Here is an 18,324-nt window from a genome sequence, read left to right as displayed (position 1 = left end):
GTCCTGCCCTCAGCCATGTCCCTGTGAGCCTGGAGCCACAGCTGATGGCCAACAGGACAGCCAGGTCACCACTGACCTGAAGCATGCAGGGGACAGCCCATGGCACAGCGCCACCCGAGGGCCAGGGCAGTGAGGGGCTATAGACCCTGTGTCTGCCCACCAGCACAGCCAGCAGGAAGGAAAGGCAGCAAAACCTACCAGGACCACGAGGTCAGGGCACACTGAGGCACACAAGGCCACCTCCCCGTGGAGCACCAAGACCTGTTCCACCCCTCTGGCAAAACACACTGAGCCCATTCCTGCCTGCAGGAGGGACAACAGGGAATTCTGCCACTGCCAGCACTACAGACGAACTCAGCCCACCACCAAAATAACCAACTCAGCAGCATTCAGGAGCAGAGTTATTTCAGCACAGGCTGGTGTGTGGGTGTTCCTGAGGCAGAACAAGAAAGCCTTATTGCAGCCCAGCCACAGAGCTCAGCACAAACCACTGCCTGCACAACTGTCCGGGTGGAGCTGTAAGTGGGCAAGACAACCAGAGTGGATAATTCCTGCTCCCTGAGCTGAGTGAGCCCGGAGCACTCTCAAGTTAAAGGTTTCTGGTTGTATCATCATTCTCCCCATTCCTTGTCCTGGTCACAGGAAGGTTTGGTCCCTATGTGCCATTAGCAAGGATTAATTCAGCAGGTTCCGTGTAATGGACTGTGGGTGGCCCAGGGAAGGCAACCTGCTCAATCCTGCTAATGATGGAGAAAGGATCTGACTGCTCCTGGGGGAAACTCATAGCATTGCTTCCTTTCTTTTGCTAGCATTTTTCTTCGTTATTATATAAAATCCAAATGACACCAGACAACCAGGACTCCAAATAACCCCCAGGCAGACATCACTTTAAATATGACATTTTCATTTGCAAATTGTTTACCTATTATTGTAACTTATAACTTCGAAAATTCAAGCAATTGGTCTCAGTTTGTTTTCTTTTGGGATAAAAAATGAAGTAATCTGTAGCTTGCTTCTTTTCTGTATATGGTAATGACCTTTCCTCTGCTACTGTTTCTCACTGATCTGAAGAGGAAAGGAAAAACTGTAAACTGAAAAATAATAAGGGAAAGAAATGGCACAAAAATGAAGGCTGGACCAAGGGAGACAACGGTGTGGCTAGAAAATAAGCTGGCATTAGAGAACATGAATATTGCTTTAACTCACCTCTTTATTGAACCTAAAGGGGCAAATCTGCAGAGGGCATCCACATCCTCACAAATGGGTTCCCACAGAGTGACAAACATTACTTGGTCCCAGCAGTTGGAGATCCCTGCCTCAGACCTATCAGCATCTATGGGAACTTTCAAAAACCACACTTGCCCCACATGAAAGAATAGATTTGCAGGGCATTGCATTAGCATTCCAGACCCAAATTCCCTCCAGTGCCTCGTGAGACACCATCACCATAACCATCACCTGGTTTGCTCTGACCTGACAGGAACTCTGTGTGAAACTGGGTTGAGATCAGGTGAGGAATTAAAGTCTACTAAGCACAGAAAGTTCTGCTGACTCAGACCAGCAGAATCTCTTTTTTTCAGAGCCCTGAAAAGAGATATGTTTTCCAGTCAGATGCTAGAAAGCATATCCAGTGTAAAACACAATCATCTCTTCATTAGCACCCCTGGAGATTAGAGCTGATTCAATGTTGTACTTTTTACTGAGCAGCCCCAATACTAAAATATGATGCATAAATAATTTCCTTAAGAAAAGAAAAAGTTACTAAGGAATACAATACTGATTATGGTCTTCTGGGATTTCTGAATTCATCTGACAAGCTTCACATGCTCGTCTAGAAATAACAAATGCTTGCTTGAAACCCAACTCCTTTTCAATCTTACTCAGCCAACAAGTTATGCCTTTTTTATTTTTAGGAAAAAAACACATTAAAGTGATGGAGCAGCCCCTCTAAAAAGAAAATCACATTTCATTTAGTCTACACTGATAAAATTCCATTAACGTTTCAGTCAAGTCAGTCTTCTGAATTTTAAGATGTACCTCTAAAGGCCCCATTGATGGGTTGCTGCTGTACTCAGAAAACATTAGTACATTGTTAAAACGGCAGCAATTACCCAAAAACATCTCGTAAAGAGGAAAAAGGAACTAATTTCCCCAAAGGAGCAGAAAAGGCAGGGAAATAAATTATCCCCCCAGCACAAAACGGTTCAGATTTTAGTTCAGAATTCCTTCCCAACTTGCGAGAAATTTCTAAGAGCACACACACGAGAAGTCCCTCGAGCCATTCAAAGTCTCTCGGGAACTTTAGTGACCGCGGCTCTGAATGGGCACAGGCGGGACGGAGCAGCTCCGCTCTCCCGCACCGACCCCGCTCAGCCTCGGCAGGGCTGCGAAGCTGCGCACAGCTCCGAGGTCGCACGGAGCTCACCGGGGCTTCGTGCCCCGCAGGGACAGCGAGCGGGACAGCGACCCGAGGGAAGGTGCCTTTGGCAAGGAGACACCGGCGTCAGTCACCGCGGGACTGGAGCGCCGCTCGCACCGCGCCGAACTTGGACGGGCTCAGCCGAGCGATGGGCAACGCCGGCGACTTCCCCGGCGGACACAACTTTAGCTCGCCGGGACCGGCCGGCACCCGAGGGGCTCCAGGAGCAGGGATGGGGCTGCCCGCCGTGCCCCGCTCCCCTCTCCGCCCGCCCGCCACCGCCACCGCCGGGGGACCCTCCCGGAGCGCGGCGCCCGCGGACCCACCTGGGCTGAGGCTGCTCTGGAAGTAGAAGAGGACGAGCAGGAGCGAGCCGAGGCCGGCGGCCAGCGCCAGGCGCGGAGCCCGGCTCCGCCGCATCCTCGGCCGCGGCTGGCGGCGCAGCGCAGCGCCCGCGGCCCCGGCCCCGGCCCCGGCCCGCCGAGCCCCGCCGGGCGCCGCCGCCGCCCCGCCCCGCGCCCGCGGCCCCGCGCCCGCCCGCAGGAAGTGACACGGGGCGGCTCAGCCGCCGCCACGGGAACTTCGCCCCCCGAGAGCCCCGCGGCGCCGGCAGCGGCTCGGCTCGGCCCGGCCGCGGGGGGCGGGCGGGGGCCGGCGGGGTTTCCGCGGCCGCTGCCGTGCCCGCGCCCCGGCGGCGCTCGGCGGTGCGCGCTGCCCTGCCCGGCTCTGTCACGGCTCCGGGACTCCCCGACGGGAAAAGGGAGTCGCTGGTGTGGTGGCAGGGTCGGGAGTTTCCTGGTGACTTTCCTCTGCACGGTCAGTACTTCGGAAGCATCGCAAAGTTTCGTGGCCTTAAAATACACATGGCCTTAAAATACACCTCTTTTTTTTTCTTTTTTTTTTTTTTTAATATTCTTTTGGTTAACCCCGGCCCTGCAGTCTTTTACTGAAAGCAATAATGCTTCTGACTAATTCCACCTCAAGCAATAAATTTCTGTAGAAGGAGGACACAATTTTCTATGATTCTCGGCATGCTTTTGGAAAGTGAGAGCACAAAGTTCTCTTACTGCATCCTCTATCCCCCAGGCTCCGCAATCACAGGCAGAACCAGCCCAGAGCTTTTGTTGCCCCAGTTTTGAAATAGCAGCAATGCTTTTCACCCAGCTCTCTAAAACACTTGAGATCTACTCAAAGGCCACCTGCCAAATTAGCCAGACCGAGAGCTGGATTCCACTGACAGCACCCATTCACTGCTTCTCCTCAGCCCAAGCACTATTAGTTTTAAGAAAAAGAGAACAGCTCAAGGAGGAGCCGCAGGGAATGACAATGCCTGGGTATGTGCACATGGTGGGCTTCATTTTACCCTCATTTAGGGCAGAGGAAACCAGGAGGAGAATCTCATTGTAGTGAAGGAAGCTGGAATGAAATAAGAACACACAGAGCACCTTGCAGGCCGTGTTGGGCTATACCCAAGGAATTAAACAGCTCTTTGATGTCCCTGCTGGATGGTCTAGAGAGGGGCAACAGGAATGAGGCCACAACTGGGACCCTAACACCCCTCCTTGCAAGGGCACCCCAGTGCGGAAGGAACCTCGGCAGCAGAGCGCTGCGGCTGTTTGATCCCTGCAGGGAGGGATCTGTGCAGGGAGGGATCTGTGATCTATTTCTGTGACCTGCAGGGAGGGATCTGTGATCTATTTCTGTGACTCCAAACACCAGGGAGCAAGAGACAGAGCTCAGGGAGCGCTGCTGGTGCCAATGGCTGTGCACATGCAGCCTGCTCTCTGTTGCAAATGGTGCAGTAATTCTGGCCCCTTGATGAGTGCAGAAAGACTTCGGGTTTGCCTCCCATGTAAAGATGGGCTGGTTGACCTCAGGGGCAGCAAAAGGGAAGTCTGGTACCGCTGCCCTTGGGGCCAGAGAGAGTTCAATGACTGAAGACATATCCAGCCTGTGGAGTGGGAACCCCGTTGGAGTAGCTTTTCAGGAGCTGGAATGTGAACTCAAGACTGTTGGTGAATTTTTCATTATTTGCATCTTCCAGTACTGAAACACCAGAAAATCTAGCCCAAGGCTCCCAGAGGAGCTAGGGAAAATAATCATCCCTTTAGCCCAGCTTCCCTGGGTTCAGCAGGAGGAATAAAAATGATGATAGAAACAAGCAAACTTCACCCATAGTTGGAAATTCCCATTAAAGAAAATACAGTAAATCATCCCAGTAGAAACTCATACCCTGAGCAGGTCCTGTTGTGTCCTGCTGCCTGCTGTCTGTATTTCATCCCTGGGGGCAGGGCCAGGGCCATCTGTGAGCACATCACATATGCAAGGCTGGTCCTCAGCAGCCTGAGGTGAACGTGCTGTTCAGATCCACGGGGCTAAACATGGAAGCACATCATGAGCATTTCCTAGGATTCCGATGTGGACTCACCAGCAAATGCTTCTTTTTTTAAAGGACAAACCCCTTTCAGACGGAGAAAATCCCTTTTAGAAGGACAAACCCATTTTCCAGGGGGGAGAGGTATATTTTGATAAGAGCTGACTGCTGGCAATGGCACCAGCTGCTGGGGGGTCAGGCCTTTGCTGTTGCCTGTTCCTGAGTGAGTGACAGAGCTCCCTGGTCACACAAGCTGCTCTCTTGTACCATCCCCCTTCCCCTGCAGCCCCACCATTCTGAAAGAGCAACCCCAGCCCGTTAAGGCAGACAACAGTGGCCAGTGCTTGCTTGAGAAGATCGCTGCAGATATAAGAAGGGCACAAGGTGAAGCTGTCAGAGTCTGAGATTATGATCCCAAGCCTGTTTCTAATGGAATCATCAGATTCAGTCTGCTTTGGAGAAGCCCTTCTCTCCCTCCCCAGGCCCCACCGGTGGCTGGAGAACAGCAGGTGCACAAAGCACACATGAAAATACAACTGCTCAGCAGCACACATGAAGTAAATGTGGCAAGCATTGATGCCTGGTGTCTTAATCTGTTGCTTTGCCAGGTCAATTGGAAGAACTGAGAAATGAGTATTTGCTGTAGAGTGGCAGTGGCTCCTTCCCTGACAGGCTGTGAACTCCTTGTGGAAGGGCCCCTCTGTTCCCTGTCCCCACAGTGCCTCCCACTGTGGGGTTCAGAGAATGGCTGGAGCTATTTATGACTATTAAAACAATACTGGTAACCAAAAATAATGATCAAAAGGTGCTAAAACCATGCTGTGGAGGGAAATTATTTATTACTGCCAAGGTCTGAGCTGCAGCTGGCTTGTAGGTGAAGAGGAAGTGATGTTTGCCTGCAGAATGATGCTGTGCCTTTGATGCAGTGCATGCTTGATTCCCTCCCTGCTCATTAGCAGTGCTCGTTACTGTCTTCTCAGCAGGTTTCTGCCACATGCTTTGCTTTTTCCCAGGACCTTGGTGCCACTGAGTGAGATTAACCCCGAGCTTTGGTCTGATGACCATGTTGAATAGAAATTAAACAGCGTCTAGTTGCTGCTGGAAACTGAGGAATCTGTTCTACTCCTCCCTGAGACCCAGCTGTCCAGCCACTGTGAAAAAGCCTTTCTGGAGGATATTTTGACTTTGCACCCAGTTGTTTAATTCTGGAGCTGCAGAAGCAGTTTTCCCTGGCCTCCTGACGGTGAGACTCCCATCTGCTGGTGGCCCTGGTGCACTGACAGTGCTGCTGGTGGCCCTGGTGCACTGGCAGTGCTGCTGCTGGACTTCTGTTCATTTACATTGACTCTTCGTGACCAGAATCCTGGGACCAAAGAATCTGCTCTTGGAATATTCTCCATCCAACCAGCCACAGCCAAGAAATAGTATGAGAGAGGCCTTAGTTTTAGTACCTCATTTGGAGAGTCTCCTTCTGAGTACAGCAGCATTGAGCACGAGATTGTGACCTGGGGTGTTGCATTCCGTAACTCCCCAGGTCTGAGCAAAGGCAGATTTATCCCTGAGAGTGGAGTGAGGGGTGTTTTGTGGGGATAAATGCTTGTGGCCAAGGGAAGCATCTTTCCAGCCTGGTGGGGCACTGCTAGCACTCACATTGCTGCTACAATGCACACATCCATCTGAACTGGCTCCAAAGGGAAGGGGAAAACACCCACACTGGAAATAGCAAGTGTAAATTGCCATCAGTGCTCAGAACAGCACTATAGAAATCTCCCCAACCACAGAATGAACCTGCTGAGAAACTTCTCTTTCTCCTTAAAACCCTCTGTTATAGGCAGGGACAGAGGTCCCATTTATTCTTGCCCCTCTCACATCAGGGAAGCTTGAGCAGGTCTGTCCTTTCTCCCCTCAGCACCCCATGTCCTGACAGCACAACCAGACCATCCTGAAATATTGACATTGTTGACTGTTTCTACAATGAAGCAAGCTGGCCCTGGGGAAAGAGAAAAATGAACAAAGATAACAGTATGGAATGACATTTTCAAAGAAACCTGTGTGACTTAGGTACTGTCCTCACTAACCATGCATGGCTGAGGTTGTAGGTTCCTAAATCCCTTTAGTACTGCTGATACATCCCCTCATGACTAAAAACAGGTCTTCTTGTTTACTGAAGGAGGTGCAGTAAAAATAATCATCATCATCAACTAAATACCGTTAGTGAGTACATACTGCCACAAAGTCAAACTCAGGTTTGTTGCTGCAATTTTAAGCATAGAGAAGTAATTGCATATGTCTGAACATGACTGGGCTGGGCAAATCCAATTCAAACAGCTTCTATTTCATGGAAACTCTGGCTCAAAAGGCATATAAGTATTCTTAGTCCAGCTCTTGTTCATGATACTCTGTGTTTTCACTATTCTAGGAAGCCTGAGATACTATTTTTATTTAGACTAAAAATAATAAAGGCTTTTCTCCAATCCTCTGGGTGCCCTATTTGAATTACGTCTGCATTAGAAAATTCCAGCACTGCTAAAATCAGACAGGCACTGACCCATAATGTCTAGGAGGTCTATCAAGGAACCATGGTGTCTGCCTCCACTAGAAACTATATCCAGAGGTGTCTTTTGCAAGAAGTTTCGTCCTGGAGAGGTACCAAATCAGCTCAGTGTGGTGTGGAGAAAGCCCATTCCAAGCCTCTGAGCCACTGCAGAGAAAGCCAAGCCAGCTGGCTTCTCTCTTTGCTAAAGAAATCTTCCAAACAAGCTCCTCATCCCAGTGTCCACAGACAGAAGGGAACAGGGATTTGCAGCTGGAGCTTTTATTACTACCACAATCAATTCAAGAGAAACAGCCCATGGAGCCCTGCAGATTGCAGGCCAAACCCCTCAGATCAAAGGTTTTCAGGGAGTGCCTTGGGCTCTTCTTGCAGAGATTGGCCATGGAAGGATGATTCATTAGCTTGCGTGTGTCATGGGCTTCCAGAAACTCAAGCTGGGAGTCCCAGCTCTCAGGTGCAGCCTGTCCCCAGCTTTGAGCTGTCCTGGAGAAGGCTCCAGCATCCAAGCAGAGACTGTGGCTGCCTGAGTTGCTGCTGCTCTGCACTGCCCAGGGCATGGCCAGACCTCCTCTCAAAGCACCTGGCTTGTGCTGGTACTGCTGACAGTGTTGGACAGTCTGGCTGCCACCAAATCTGTACATTGATGGCAGCTAAATCATGTCCTTTTTAAAGAGGTTGCTGTATTTCCAGCTGGTTTCAGTGAGACAGGCTCTACCCTTTTCAGTGTCATGAAAATAATCCACACAAACACCCATCAGCCTGACCTGCTCTGAAGTTTGCCATCAGTGAGAGGAGAAGAGAAAAAGTTACTTCATTTCTACAGATGTTCTCAGCAACAGAGTGATTTCAGCAAAGCCAGAGAGAATCCCAATTCCTCTCTCAGCTGAGGAAGACAGCACAGTCATATGCCTTGCCCAAATCCTCTTTCCAAAGAACAGTGCAGCCAGTGTCGTTGGGAAAAAAAAAAGAAGAAGGAAAAAAGTGAGCAGAGTGTTGGTGTTTTTTGGTTTTTTTTGGCTGCTATTTTGTGGTTACAGCTACAGCTAAAAGCAGCAGTAGCAGGTTACAGTAGAAACTGAATATGCTACTGTGCAGAGGTTCAGTTCAGTGAACTGTGCAGATATAAATGGGCTTTTAAACTTCAGAAATTAATTTAAACAAAACACAATTGTCTCTTTCAATGAGGGCATGTCCAGAAAGCACCAGCTGGACACAGTACAAGGTAGCTCAGGCATATGTTGTAGTGTTTAAACCCTGAAGCAATGAGAACTGCACTGACGCTAGCTCTATTTGCATTTGGCATCCTGGAGCTAATGGAGTGAGGGAGCTTGAACAAAGTGCCTCAGTCAGCCTCTCTGTGGCTTATGCCCTGAGATGCCCCTGGCCAACAATTCTGTGCTGCAGTCCTCTGGTTCATGAGGGCTCTCCCAAATGCAGGATGGGGGACTACAGCCACCCCCAACCTCCTGATTTGATCAAAGCAAGACAAGGAATACCTAATAATTAGTGAGGGATTAAAACCTCACTGCTCAAAGTGCAGGGGTGGCAGAGAGGGACATGCTCTGAATGAACTATGAATCCATACTGTACTGCACCATGGATCTCATCCAAGCTTGCATGGAGTGTGCAGGCTGAGGCTCCTGTGCAGAGCTGCTTGGTGCACCACAGGGCTGGGGAGAGCCAGGGGCTGCTGCTGTGCTCAGCCTGCTGCTGAAGGGCGGTCATGTCCCTCTGGGCTGAAAGCACCAGGCTCATGTCACGTTTTAATGATGTCCACAGACCATGTGGAAAAGTTTCCCGCTGCCCAGCAAAGCAGCTGAAACTGAGCTGTAAGATAATCAGTGAGGGAATCATGGTTAAACATTATCTAGAAATAGGGCTGGCCCGGACTATAAACTCTGGCTGCGTGCTAGGAAAAGATTAGGGATAAGGGGAAAAATGTAGTAAAGGTCTGCTGACAGTTACCATCCCCACTGCAGGTCAGTACATACGACTTTACTGCTGTCTTGTACTTTTTGTCCCCAGTTCTCTCCCAGTCATATGTGTGTCTGAGAGTCTGTCAGGCAGCTGTGGGGTGTTTCACTACCTGCTGGGTTAAAGCACGACTACTGTCTTCTATTCTGCTCCTGTAGCTGTACTTTCTCTGGTCTTTGGTTTGTAGCCAGCCAAACTATTCCTGCAGAGCCCAGCAGAGACTCATGGTGTTAAACCAGCCAAGCATGCAGACAAGGCAAGTGCTAACTTTCCAGAGTCTCCTCTCAGGGTGTCCAGAGCTTGACAAAGTGGGCATGACTCCATGGATCTCGTGAGCCCCTGTCTAGGTACACAGGAATTTATAGCTATGGGGTTGCTGCAGCTTCAGCTGAAGAAGAGATGTACTTAACTAGTTGTTTTCCGATGAAATCTTCATTGAACAATGCAGAAGCTGAGAAAACCATTCTCAGCTGAAGTCTCTCAAATGGATTCTTCAATCAACCAGGACTGCAGAGGGAAACTTAATCCTAGATCGCACTCTTTGTGACCACTGTTAGGAGCAGCAGTGAATGACACAAAGCAAAATCTCCTCCTTTTGATTGCAGTGCCTCCAACACCTGCCCTGGGTTCGAAGTCTGATCTGTGACTGCATGTTGCTGTTTGTGTGTGGCAATGAAACTTTAAAAATTGCTGTGAGAAGGCTATAAAGGAAAAGGGATCAATCAACAGCAGCATGGAACCTCTTCATGTCCTTCCTTAATATGTTAAATAATGATTGAATAAAGTAAAAATCCGTAACAGCTGAATGAAATATTAGACTGCACAGAAACACATGGCATTGCTCAAAATATCAGCTTTTCCTGCATGGAGAATTAGTGCTAGCTCTATATGGACTTAGCCATCACAACTTTCCATCCACTCCAGCTTTTGAAACAATTAATCTCATGGAAGCCAGAGCAGGAAATCCTGCTGGGGAACCAAATGCTTTTGGTGAGAGATCCAACAGCAATGAAAACAAATGCACCTGACTTTCTGGGCTGTGCTCAGAGAAAGTCCCCGTTAGTTACAGTGACAGATGTGAATGTTTCTGTTTTCCTGCACCAAGTCTTTCTTTCCAACTTTAAATCATACTGAGTGGTATTAAGTAAATATCATATTAACTATGTGGGGGCAGGAGGGGGAGGAATCTTTTCTTAACTTCCTTCAGGTATCTGGTTTTCTCCTGGTCCAAAAAACCTCGTCCACCCACCTGCCCATAAGAATATTGGCTGTAAAATCAATCAACTATCAAAAAACCAGAATAAACTCATGTAACACAAGCATTTCCCAGATGTTCAGTGTCCATACCCTCTCCAGACATAGAAAGTGCAGAGAGGTTTTATCAAGAGGGAAATGTTCACATTGTCCAGACTCACACAACCAATTAAAATCAGCCTATTCGCTGACTTCAGGGAGGGCAAAAATGTTCATCTGAGCACTGGGACAGATTTGTAAGGCATGAGGGGAAGGAGGCCTGAAACCCCAAGTGTATTTGATTGAAAGAGGGGACAGCAGAAAGCTACTCAGCTTGGATGGTGGGATTGAGGACAGGAGCAGGGAAAGCAAGGTTTCCAGGAGACAGAGTGTAACAGGAGGCAGTGAAATGGGCTGTGATCTTACCATTTGTTTCATAGAGGCTCTCAGGACAACCTGCTTTACACCAGAAATCCCATCCAAGACATGACAAGCTTAGAGTACAACAAATGTGGGTGGTAGAATTTCTTTGATGGAAAGGATAAAAAACCTCCACCATAACCAAAGTAGTAAGAACAACATCCAATATTTAATCCCTTTAACCTTGGCAACCTTTAACAGTTGAAACATTTTTGGTGATATTTAAAGCAAATTAATCAGTATGAAGCAGACATTCTCTGCTTAGGAAGTTTCAGCCCAAATAGTTGCAATTTGGCAAAACAATGGCAGCTGAAGTGAATTATTGTTGCTGGAAGTGCTGGTCCATTAGCAATAGGTGGTGTACCTGCATCACTTGCCACATGCACAAAATTCAGTATTGCAAAGACAGAAATGAAGGTTGACACTGTTAATCACTGAAACCTAAAGCATTGTAAGGAAATCAGGGAAAGCAGCTTTTTTCTTGGAGTTAAGAGGTGGTAATTTCACCCTCTCTTGCAGAAAAAACATTGGTTGCTGAATTTAAATTTTCACAGGTCAAAAAAAAATCCTAAAAAGCCCTCCAGGTGGTTTCTAGTCCATGCAGTTAACTGAGCCTGTGAATTTTGAGACCCCATCAGATAGAGATCTTATTTTCCAAAGCCTTTTGAAAAGCCTAATAAAGATGAAATGAGAGGCATTTTATTATCCATTCCAACACAGAGGCCAGGAGTGGGAACAACAGGGGACCTGCTGGACTCAGGGCCACAAGTGCTGTGTCTTCTCTGCAGTAGAAAATGGGGACATAGTTTGTATAAGATATGGACTGAGCTGTGTAGAAGAGTGAGGATGAAGAGGGAGGTGATGGTAAGAGGTGCAGAAGGAGCACACAGTGGGTGCACCAGTCTGTGAGCTGGATTAAGAGTTGCATAAGAAGAGATCAGTACAATGATAGCATCCTGGGTCTTGAATATAAATCCTTCAAGCAGATTCTAGGGGAATATTTTTGCTATTACCTAAGCAAGACAGGTGAATTGTCAAAGTAAATTCAAACACAAAGAACCCCAAAGACTCACTAGGATGAATGTTTGCTGAGCAATACCCTTTGGGATCAAAATTGTACTAAAGCACATAAAAAAGATGTGCAAAAGACCACAAGTGTGCCATTAAGTAGTCCTCAAAAGCCCCACCCAAAGACAAGCCCTGTTCCCAGTTTACCACCCTGCGTGTGTCCTGTGTAAAAGCAATGGGAAGCAGCTGGGGAATGCAGAGCTCTGCTCACAAGCTCTGCAGAACTTCCCACAGCTGGCACAGGCAGAAGGAAAGTCCACAGGCCCAGGGGTGTCAGCAGTTTCTTCCCCACATTTCTGCTCTGTAAAGGGGATACTCAGTGATTCACAGCAAGTGTTTGTGTGGTGCCACTATAGAAATACTTGGCTCAGAAGAGGCTGTGTTGCCAGACAAGTTAATGCCATGGGGAACATGACACATTTATAGCTCTCTGTGGCAAAAAGCGGGCAGCCAAGAGTACAGTGAATCTTGAAATCATTGTAGGAGCCCCATAATAGTTTTTGTGGGCTGATGGGGTGAGAACATGGAGCTCTATTGCCCTACCAGACACAGGTTCCTTTCCATTTAACTCACTCTTTAACCAATTACACCTTCACTACAATTTTAAACCATCTGTTGCATGTTTGGCTCTTTAACAAGGACTTCTAATCCATACTACCCTGTTCTAAACTTTAAAGGCCTGTCTCCAGATGAACTGAACGTGGACAAGTAGAAAGTGGACGTAGCCATTACCAGAAAAGCATGGAACAGACCTTCCCTGGACACATGTCCCTACAGTCCTTGTATCAAGATGAAGTGACTTGTCTGTGATGGGAGAACCGGTCAATAGCAGAGCAAAACAGAACTGAGGTAACTCAAATTGTAGTAGTTTACCCCAAAAGAGTTAATCCTTCCTAATGTACATCTAAAGGAGTTTCTGTGAGGGACATCCAGGTTTGTTACACACCACCCTCCCTCTCCTGCCTCTGTGAAGGCTGGTGGTGCAGCAAGCCATGTGCTCAGCGCTGAAGGTGTCTGAGGAAGAGCAGGCATCACTTCTTGAGACAGTTAAGTGTTGTCAGGTGATATTTGCCTTCCTGCACTGCTGGAGCACCAGTGGCCAGCTGCTGCAGGAGGATAAAAGGTTTCAAACACATGGTACAAAAGCAGCCCATGTTGTGACAGAGGATCCCCCCAAAATGGAACCCGTAGTGAAATCCCCATGCCACAAGCTGGAATGCTGCCATCAAAAGGAAAGGACTCTTGGCTTGTACTGAGCATCCACATTATGTGAGTATCAGTGACCTGTTGGGTTTTTCTGGCAGTTTTTCTGACCTTTCAGTATTAATACAATGTTTTCTTTGTTTGCTTACATTCACATTCAGCGTATAAATTCGCTTTCAGTTCATTTCCACAGTGAAGGGTAAACCTGTCACTTTGCTCCAGCTTGGCCCAGGAATTGTTATATTATCAGTGCAGCCAAACACCAGCACAGAGACATAGCCTGTGTTTTTATCATTTCAGCAGGTTCTCCCTTGTGCACATGCACAGTTCAGCCCAAACAAGCTCTCCTCTCCTCTCCCCTCCCCAGCAGTGCTGCTCTGCCAGGAGCCTCTCCCAGCCTCATGAGCAACCATCAGTGTCCTGTGCCTTGGGCTGGACTCAATCCCAGCCAGCTCAGAGGAGCCACATCCAAGGATGTGCAGCTGAAACCAGCCAGCAGTAACAATCATCCATGGGGAATGTTCCCTGGAGCTCATCAATCCCTGGGTCACAGAGCCTCTGACTGTCAGCCATGTTGGGCAGCCCAGCCTGGCTCGTGCAGGGCCCTTCCCCCTGCTTTTTGACCTGGCTGAGTGTTCACACAACATAAACAGTTTTGGTATTTATTTCCCAATGCTCTCTTGGGTATTTGAAAGTGTCCACTGTGCCTGTTTGGGTACTCTCCTTGCTGCGACAGAGGAAAGGCTGGCTCTCCTGGCAGAGACCACCATGGTGTCCAGATACTCTTCCAGCTTGGGCAATCCTCAGGGGCAGCCCATGGGTTTCTCAGGTATATCTGTTATTCACCAGGCCTTGCACAGAAACTGGTGGCTCTTGGCTCATTCTGATTCCCATCCCCTGTGCATTTCATGGACATGAAGGGGTTTTCTTGCTCTTCTGCTGACCTGCAAAAGAGCCTGGAGAGGGTGAGGAGTCCTCCTGCAGCACAATGCAAGGATGGGAAAGGCTGCAAGACTGCCTGGAGCAGCCAAGCAGGCTGCTCTTGCTGTCCCTGGTTGTTTTCAGAAGACAGCAGGTGTTGCTCTGAAGCAAAAGAAGAAAAAGAGGCATACAGAAGTCAGGTGTCTGACTGAACTTACACAGGCATATAAGGGTAACACTGATCTCCACGTCTCTGAGGGGAATGGAAAACATTGAGCCTTCTACTAAATTCTCTTTATTTGCAGATTTGTTTTATTTATTGAGGGTCTCTCACAGTTCAGGAGTATAAAGAAGAGTTTATTTAATTTACTGTCAAGTGCCACACTATGATATGAAGTGTTTCATGCACAGGCAGGATTAAAAGGTTTCGTTGAACTGAAAAGCAGAGTTGCATTTGATCACCTTCAAAGGGGCTAAAAAATAAGAGAATGGGAGGAAAATAATTTTCCATAGGTTGAAAGGAGATGGAAGTTAATGATCCCTCAAGGTTAACTTACAGCCTCCTATTCGTTCTGGGTGTTAATGTTAAGTCAGCTTCACTCCTGCCAATTTATCTCCTGCAAGACACCTTTAACAACTAATCCAATGTTTTCTTTGTTCCTTTCAAGTTCTTTTACTTTCACAGTCAGAGTATAAGTTCACTTTCAGTTCACTTCCACAGTAGAGGGTAAACCTGTCACTTTGCTCCAGCTTGCCCCAGGAATTGTTATATTATCAGCGCAGCCAAACACCAGCCAGGGACATAGCCTGGGTTTTTATCATTTCCGCAGCTTCTCCCTTGTGCACATGCACAATTCAGGCCAAACAAGCTCTCACAGGGATTTAGTTCCCCACTGCAGCACACGGGCCAGCCTCTGCAGATAGGATTTGGGCATCCCAAATGCAATGTGACTGAGAAACTGGCTGGATTTCAGCAGGTGAGGCATTTCTCCCTGGGGGCCACACCTTCACCAGGAGAGCTGGAGCATTTTGAAGGGGTGCACTGAGCTTTCTCCCCATCCTGGGAACGCTCAAAGCCCAAAAGGCACTCTTTCTCCAGGACGCCCACTGCAGCAGGGGGCCAAGCTGGGTGCAGGTCAAGGCCTGGCTGTTCAGCTGGGGTGTTTATATCCAAACCTGCTCAGGATGCTGCAGAAGGACAGAGGGAATAATGTCACTCCCAGTGCATTATTCCTCTCTGCAGAGAGAGGTTGCAGAGAGGTTTTGCTGCTCTTCCAAGAGCAGCCAAGAGCAGAGTGTGCTCTGCAGTGCCCGGCCCCAGGAGCAGCAGGAGCCTGTCCCAGGGAGTGCCTTGTGCCTGCGGAGGGGCTGAGCCCCAGCAGCTGTGCCTGTGGCACTGCCAAGGCTGCTCATATCCACAAAGGCCCCACTGCTCTGGGAGCAGCCCCTGCACGTGGCTCTGATTCTGTCTGCATTCACCCTTGAACCCTGGGGCCCTGCAGGCTCCCCCTGTCACCCCTCCACGGGGCTGTGCAGACAAACCCCTCTTCATTGCATTCAGGGCAGGGAATACAGAAATAAAAGCTGCAATACAGAGGAGCACACAGCCCTGGCTGTGCATGGGGAGCATCTGCTGGAGAGGAGCCAAGTGGCTACTGAGCCCTTGAAGTAAAAACAACAACCGGTTTTCATGAAGAATTACAAATCAAGACTGAAAGAGATTTGAATGAAATGAAATTCCAAAGAGAAGCAGCACAACTCCAGCACAGCCCCCATCCTTGGGAGGAAGAGGGTTTCTCCCCAGCAGTGCTGCTCTGCCAGGAGCTTCTCTCATCTTCCTCTTGGCTTTTTGACCTGTCTGAGCATTCACACAACCTAAATATTTATAGTATTTATTTCCCAGTGCTCTCTTGGATCTTTGGAAATGTGCAGTCTCTTGTTTGGGTCACCTCCTCAGTGCTGCTGCCACTGCAGAGGAAGGGCTGGCTCTCCCTGGCAGAGATTATTATGGTATCCAGATCCTCCCTTCCAGCCTGAGCAATCCTGGGGGCAGCCTATGGATTTCTCAAGTCTATCCCTTACACTTTCTGATAGAATTTTTGGTTTTGGCCTTTTCCCTTTCTCTGGACATGTTAGAAGAAGTCACTGGCAGAGCAGGCTGTCGCACAGCCTTTGGGCTGTCACTGTCCCTGTAAGTCCAGCAGACCCTTTTGTTCTGAGCCCTGTAAGTGGGAGAATAATGGCACAGCTTTGATGTAAAGTTGCTTGTTCTTTTGGGGCTTTTTTGTTTTTTCATCTTGCAAACACCAAATCTTCTGGACCAGACAGGCCTTGCTCAGGGCAGTGTTCCTAGAAACAAGACTGGTTTATCTTTAACCTCCAATTGCACCCTGAGCAGGAACAGGCCGTGGGTGCAGATGGACAGAAATTCCTCTGGCTCAGTTTTTTGCTGGCCAGATGCAGGTGGCTCCTGGCCAGGAGCCGTGGGGCTGCATGAGCAATGCCCTGAGCCTGGCATGGGGGGCAGAGGCCTCTACACTCAAACCCAGGGGTGGGAATTGACTGCCCACTGTCCATCTGAGACTCCCTGGGTAGGGCAGGGCAGGGCAGGGTGCCAACATCTGGCTGGGGTTTGTCTGCTTGGCACAGCTGCTTCTGACCCAGGCAGGAACGTCACGCCCGCCTGCGGACGCAGAGCTAGGCATTTTTATACTTCTTTTTTTTTTCTTTTAATTTGAATCTCTTGCAGTTTTACTTGCAAACCCTTGGCGACCAAGTGAATTGTGATTTACAGTGAGTTACTTGCAACACCATCCAATCAGGGGAAACCCCACCAAAAAAAGAAATCAGCAAAATTTGTGGGGTCTCTTGTAGCATCTGCCACATGACCCCAGCTGGGGAGGAGGTGGCTCACTCCTTTATCACCCTGCCTGGATGCCAGGAAAGAGCAGGGCAGCTGAGAAACTCCAAACACTGTGTGAAGCAGGGTTTCATTAAAACAAAACACACCCAGCACATTGCATTGTATTGATTTGTAATTCTCACCAGTGGTTGCTTTCACAAAGTAATTGCAGATGCTCACTCTTGTTGCTTGCAAAGAGAGCAGTCAAAATTTTTGTCTTGCTTAACAGCCTCTGCATCAAAGACCTCATGAGAGGCTGGGACACTTTAAAAGGATCAGCAATTATTTGTGGTGCTGGCTTTGCATTTAGTTTCCTTGCATATTCATGCCAGTGATATTTTAACATGCACATAACAGGAGGAAGCAAAGACTGACAGTAGGGGATCCAGCTGAAGTGAAGCAGATGTCTTTTAAATTCAGAACACATACAGCACAGAAACACTGAGTGATCGAACACAAACTAGAAGCGAAACCAGAAAAAACAGATTTTATACTTAAAACTGAGCACTGCAGAAAGAACAAAGAGCCTGAGTGATGCAAAACAAACTTATATTAAAAAACTCTTCACTCTGAACACTTTACTGCATTGCCAAGGAGCACAGGTTAGGAATTTCAATAAACGTAGTTTTATGTTGACTGTGTCCCTTTAATTATTACCTTTTGGCACAGCATGTAGGACACCTCCAGGCCAAAACACAAGCGATGTTGAAAGTGCAACTGTTCCTTCCCTTTGGGAATGGAAGTTTTCTGATTATTATATAAAAATATTTGGATGTATTTTTTAGAGATTCACCCTATTAGCAGCTATATTATTAACAGTGAGTCAGAGAACGTTTTGCTGATGTTTTAAAACATGTAACTCAGGGTCAGAACTTAACTACACCAAGCAAGCAGGCCTGGTGTGAGACAGCCTTATTCTCTCCAGTGGGATTGCTCTAATGAGCAAGGGTTGGCAGCATGTGATCTTAGATTGTGAACTCTACAGAGCAGCTTCGTTTTAATTGCAAGGCACTGGGCACATCCAGGCAGGAGCAAAGCGAAAGGATAAAAGAGCAAGTGTAGAGAGAGAGCAGATAATTATAAAATGAAAAAAGAACCAAGGGTGGAGGGTTTCTCTTTTTGCTGGTTAATCTGGGAAACTTATTCAACTGTGGCAACAACCAGTGGTCATTAGAGGAGCACTGTGACACCAGGCAGTAAAAAAAGCTCAAATCTAGGCTTTTACAGCAATCATAGGCCTGGAGACCGACGTTCAG

At 48.1% G+C, this 18,324-nt stretch overlaps 1 protein-coding gene across 1 annotated transcript in view; it reads right to left on the bottom strand.

Moving 5' to 3' along the window:
• Positions 1-2,867, bottom strand: part of CHST13 (carbohydrate sulfotransferase 13) — a 28,205-nt gene extending 25,338 nt beyond the window's left edge. Inside the window, exon 1 of the mRNA XM_030956755.1 lies at positions 2,746-2,867. Coding sequence (XP_030812615.1) covers positions 2,746-2,839 — 94 coding nt within the window. The 5' untranslated portion in view covers positions 2,840-2,867. The remainder of the gene's footprint in view (positions 1-2,745) is intronic.
• Positions 2,868-18,324: the final 15,457 nt, after the last annotated feature.

Source organism: Camarhynchus parvulus, chromosome 12 (genome assembly GCF_901933205.1).
Source record: "Camarhynchus parvulus chromosome 12, STF_HiC, whole genome shotgun sequence".
In the NCBI taxonomy this organism is placed as follows: domain Eukaryota; kingdom Metazoa; phylum Chordata; class Aves; order Passeriformes; family Thraupidae; genus Camarhynchus; species Camarhynchus parvulus.
This window is presented reverse-complemented; position numbering and strand designations above follow the sequence as displayed.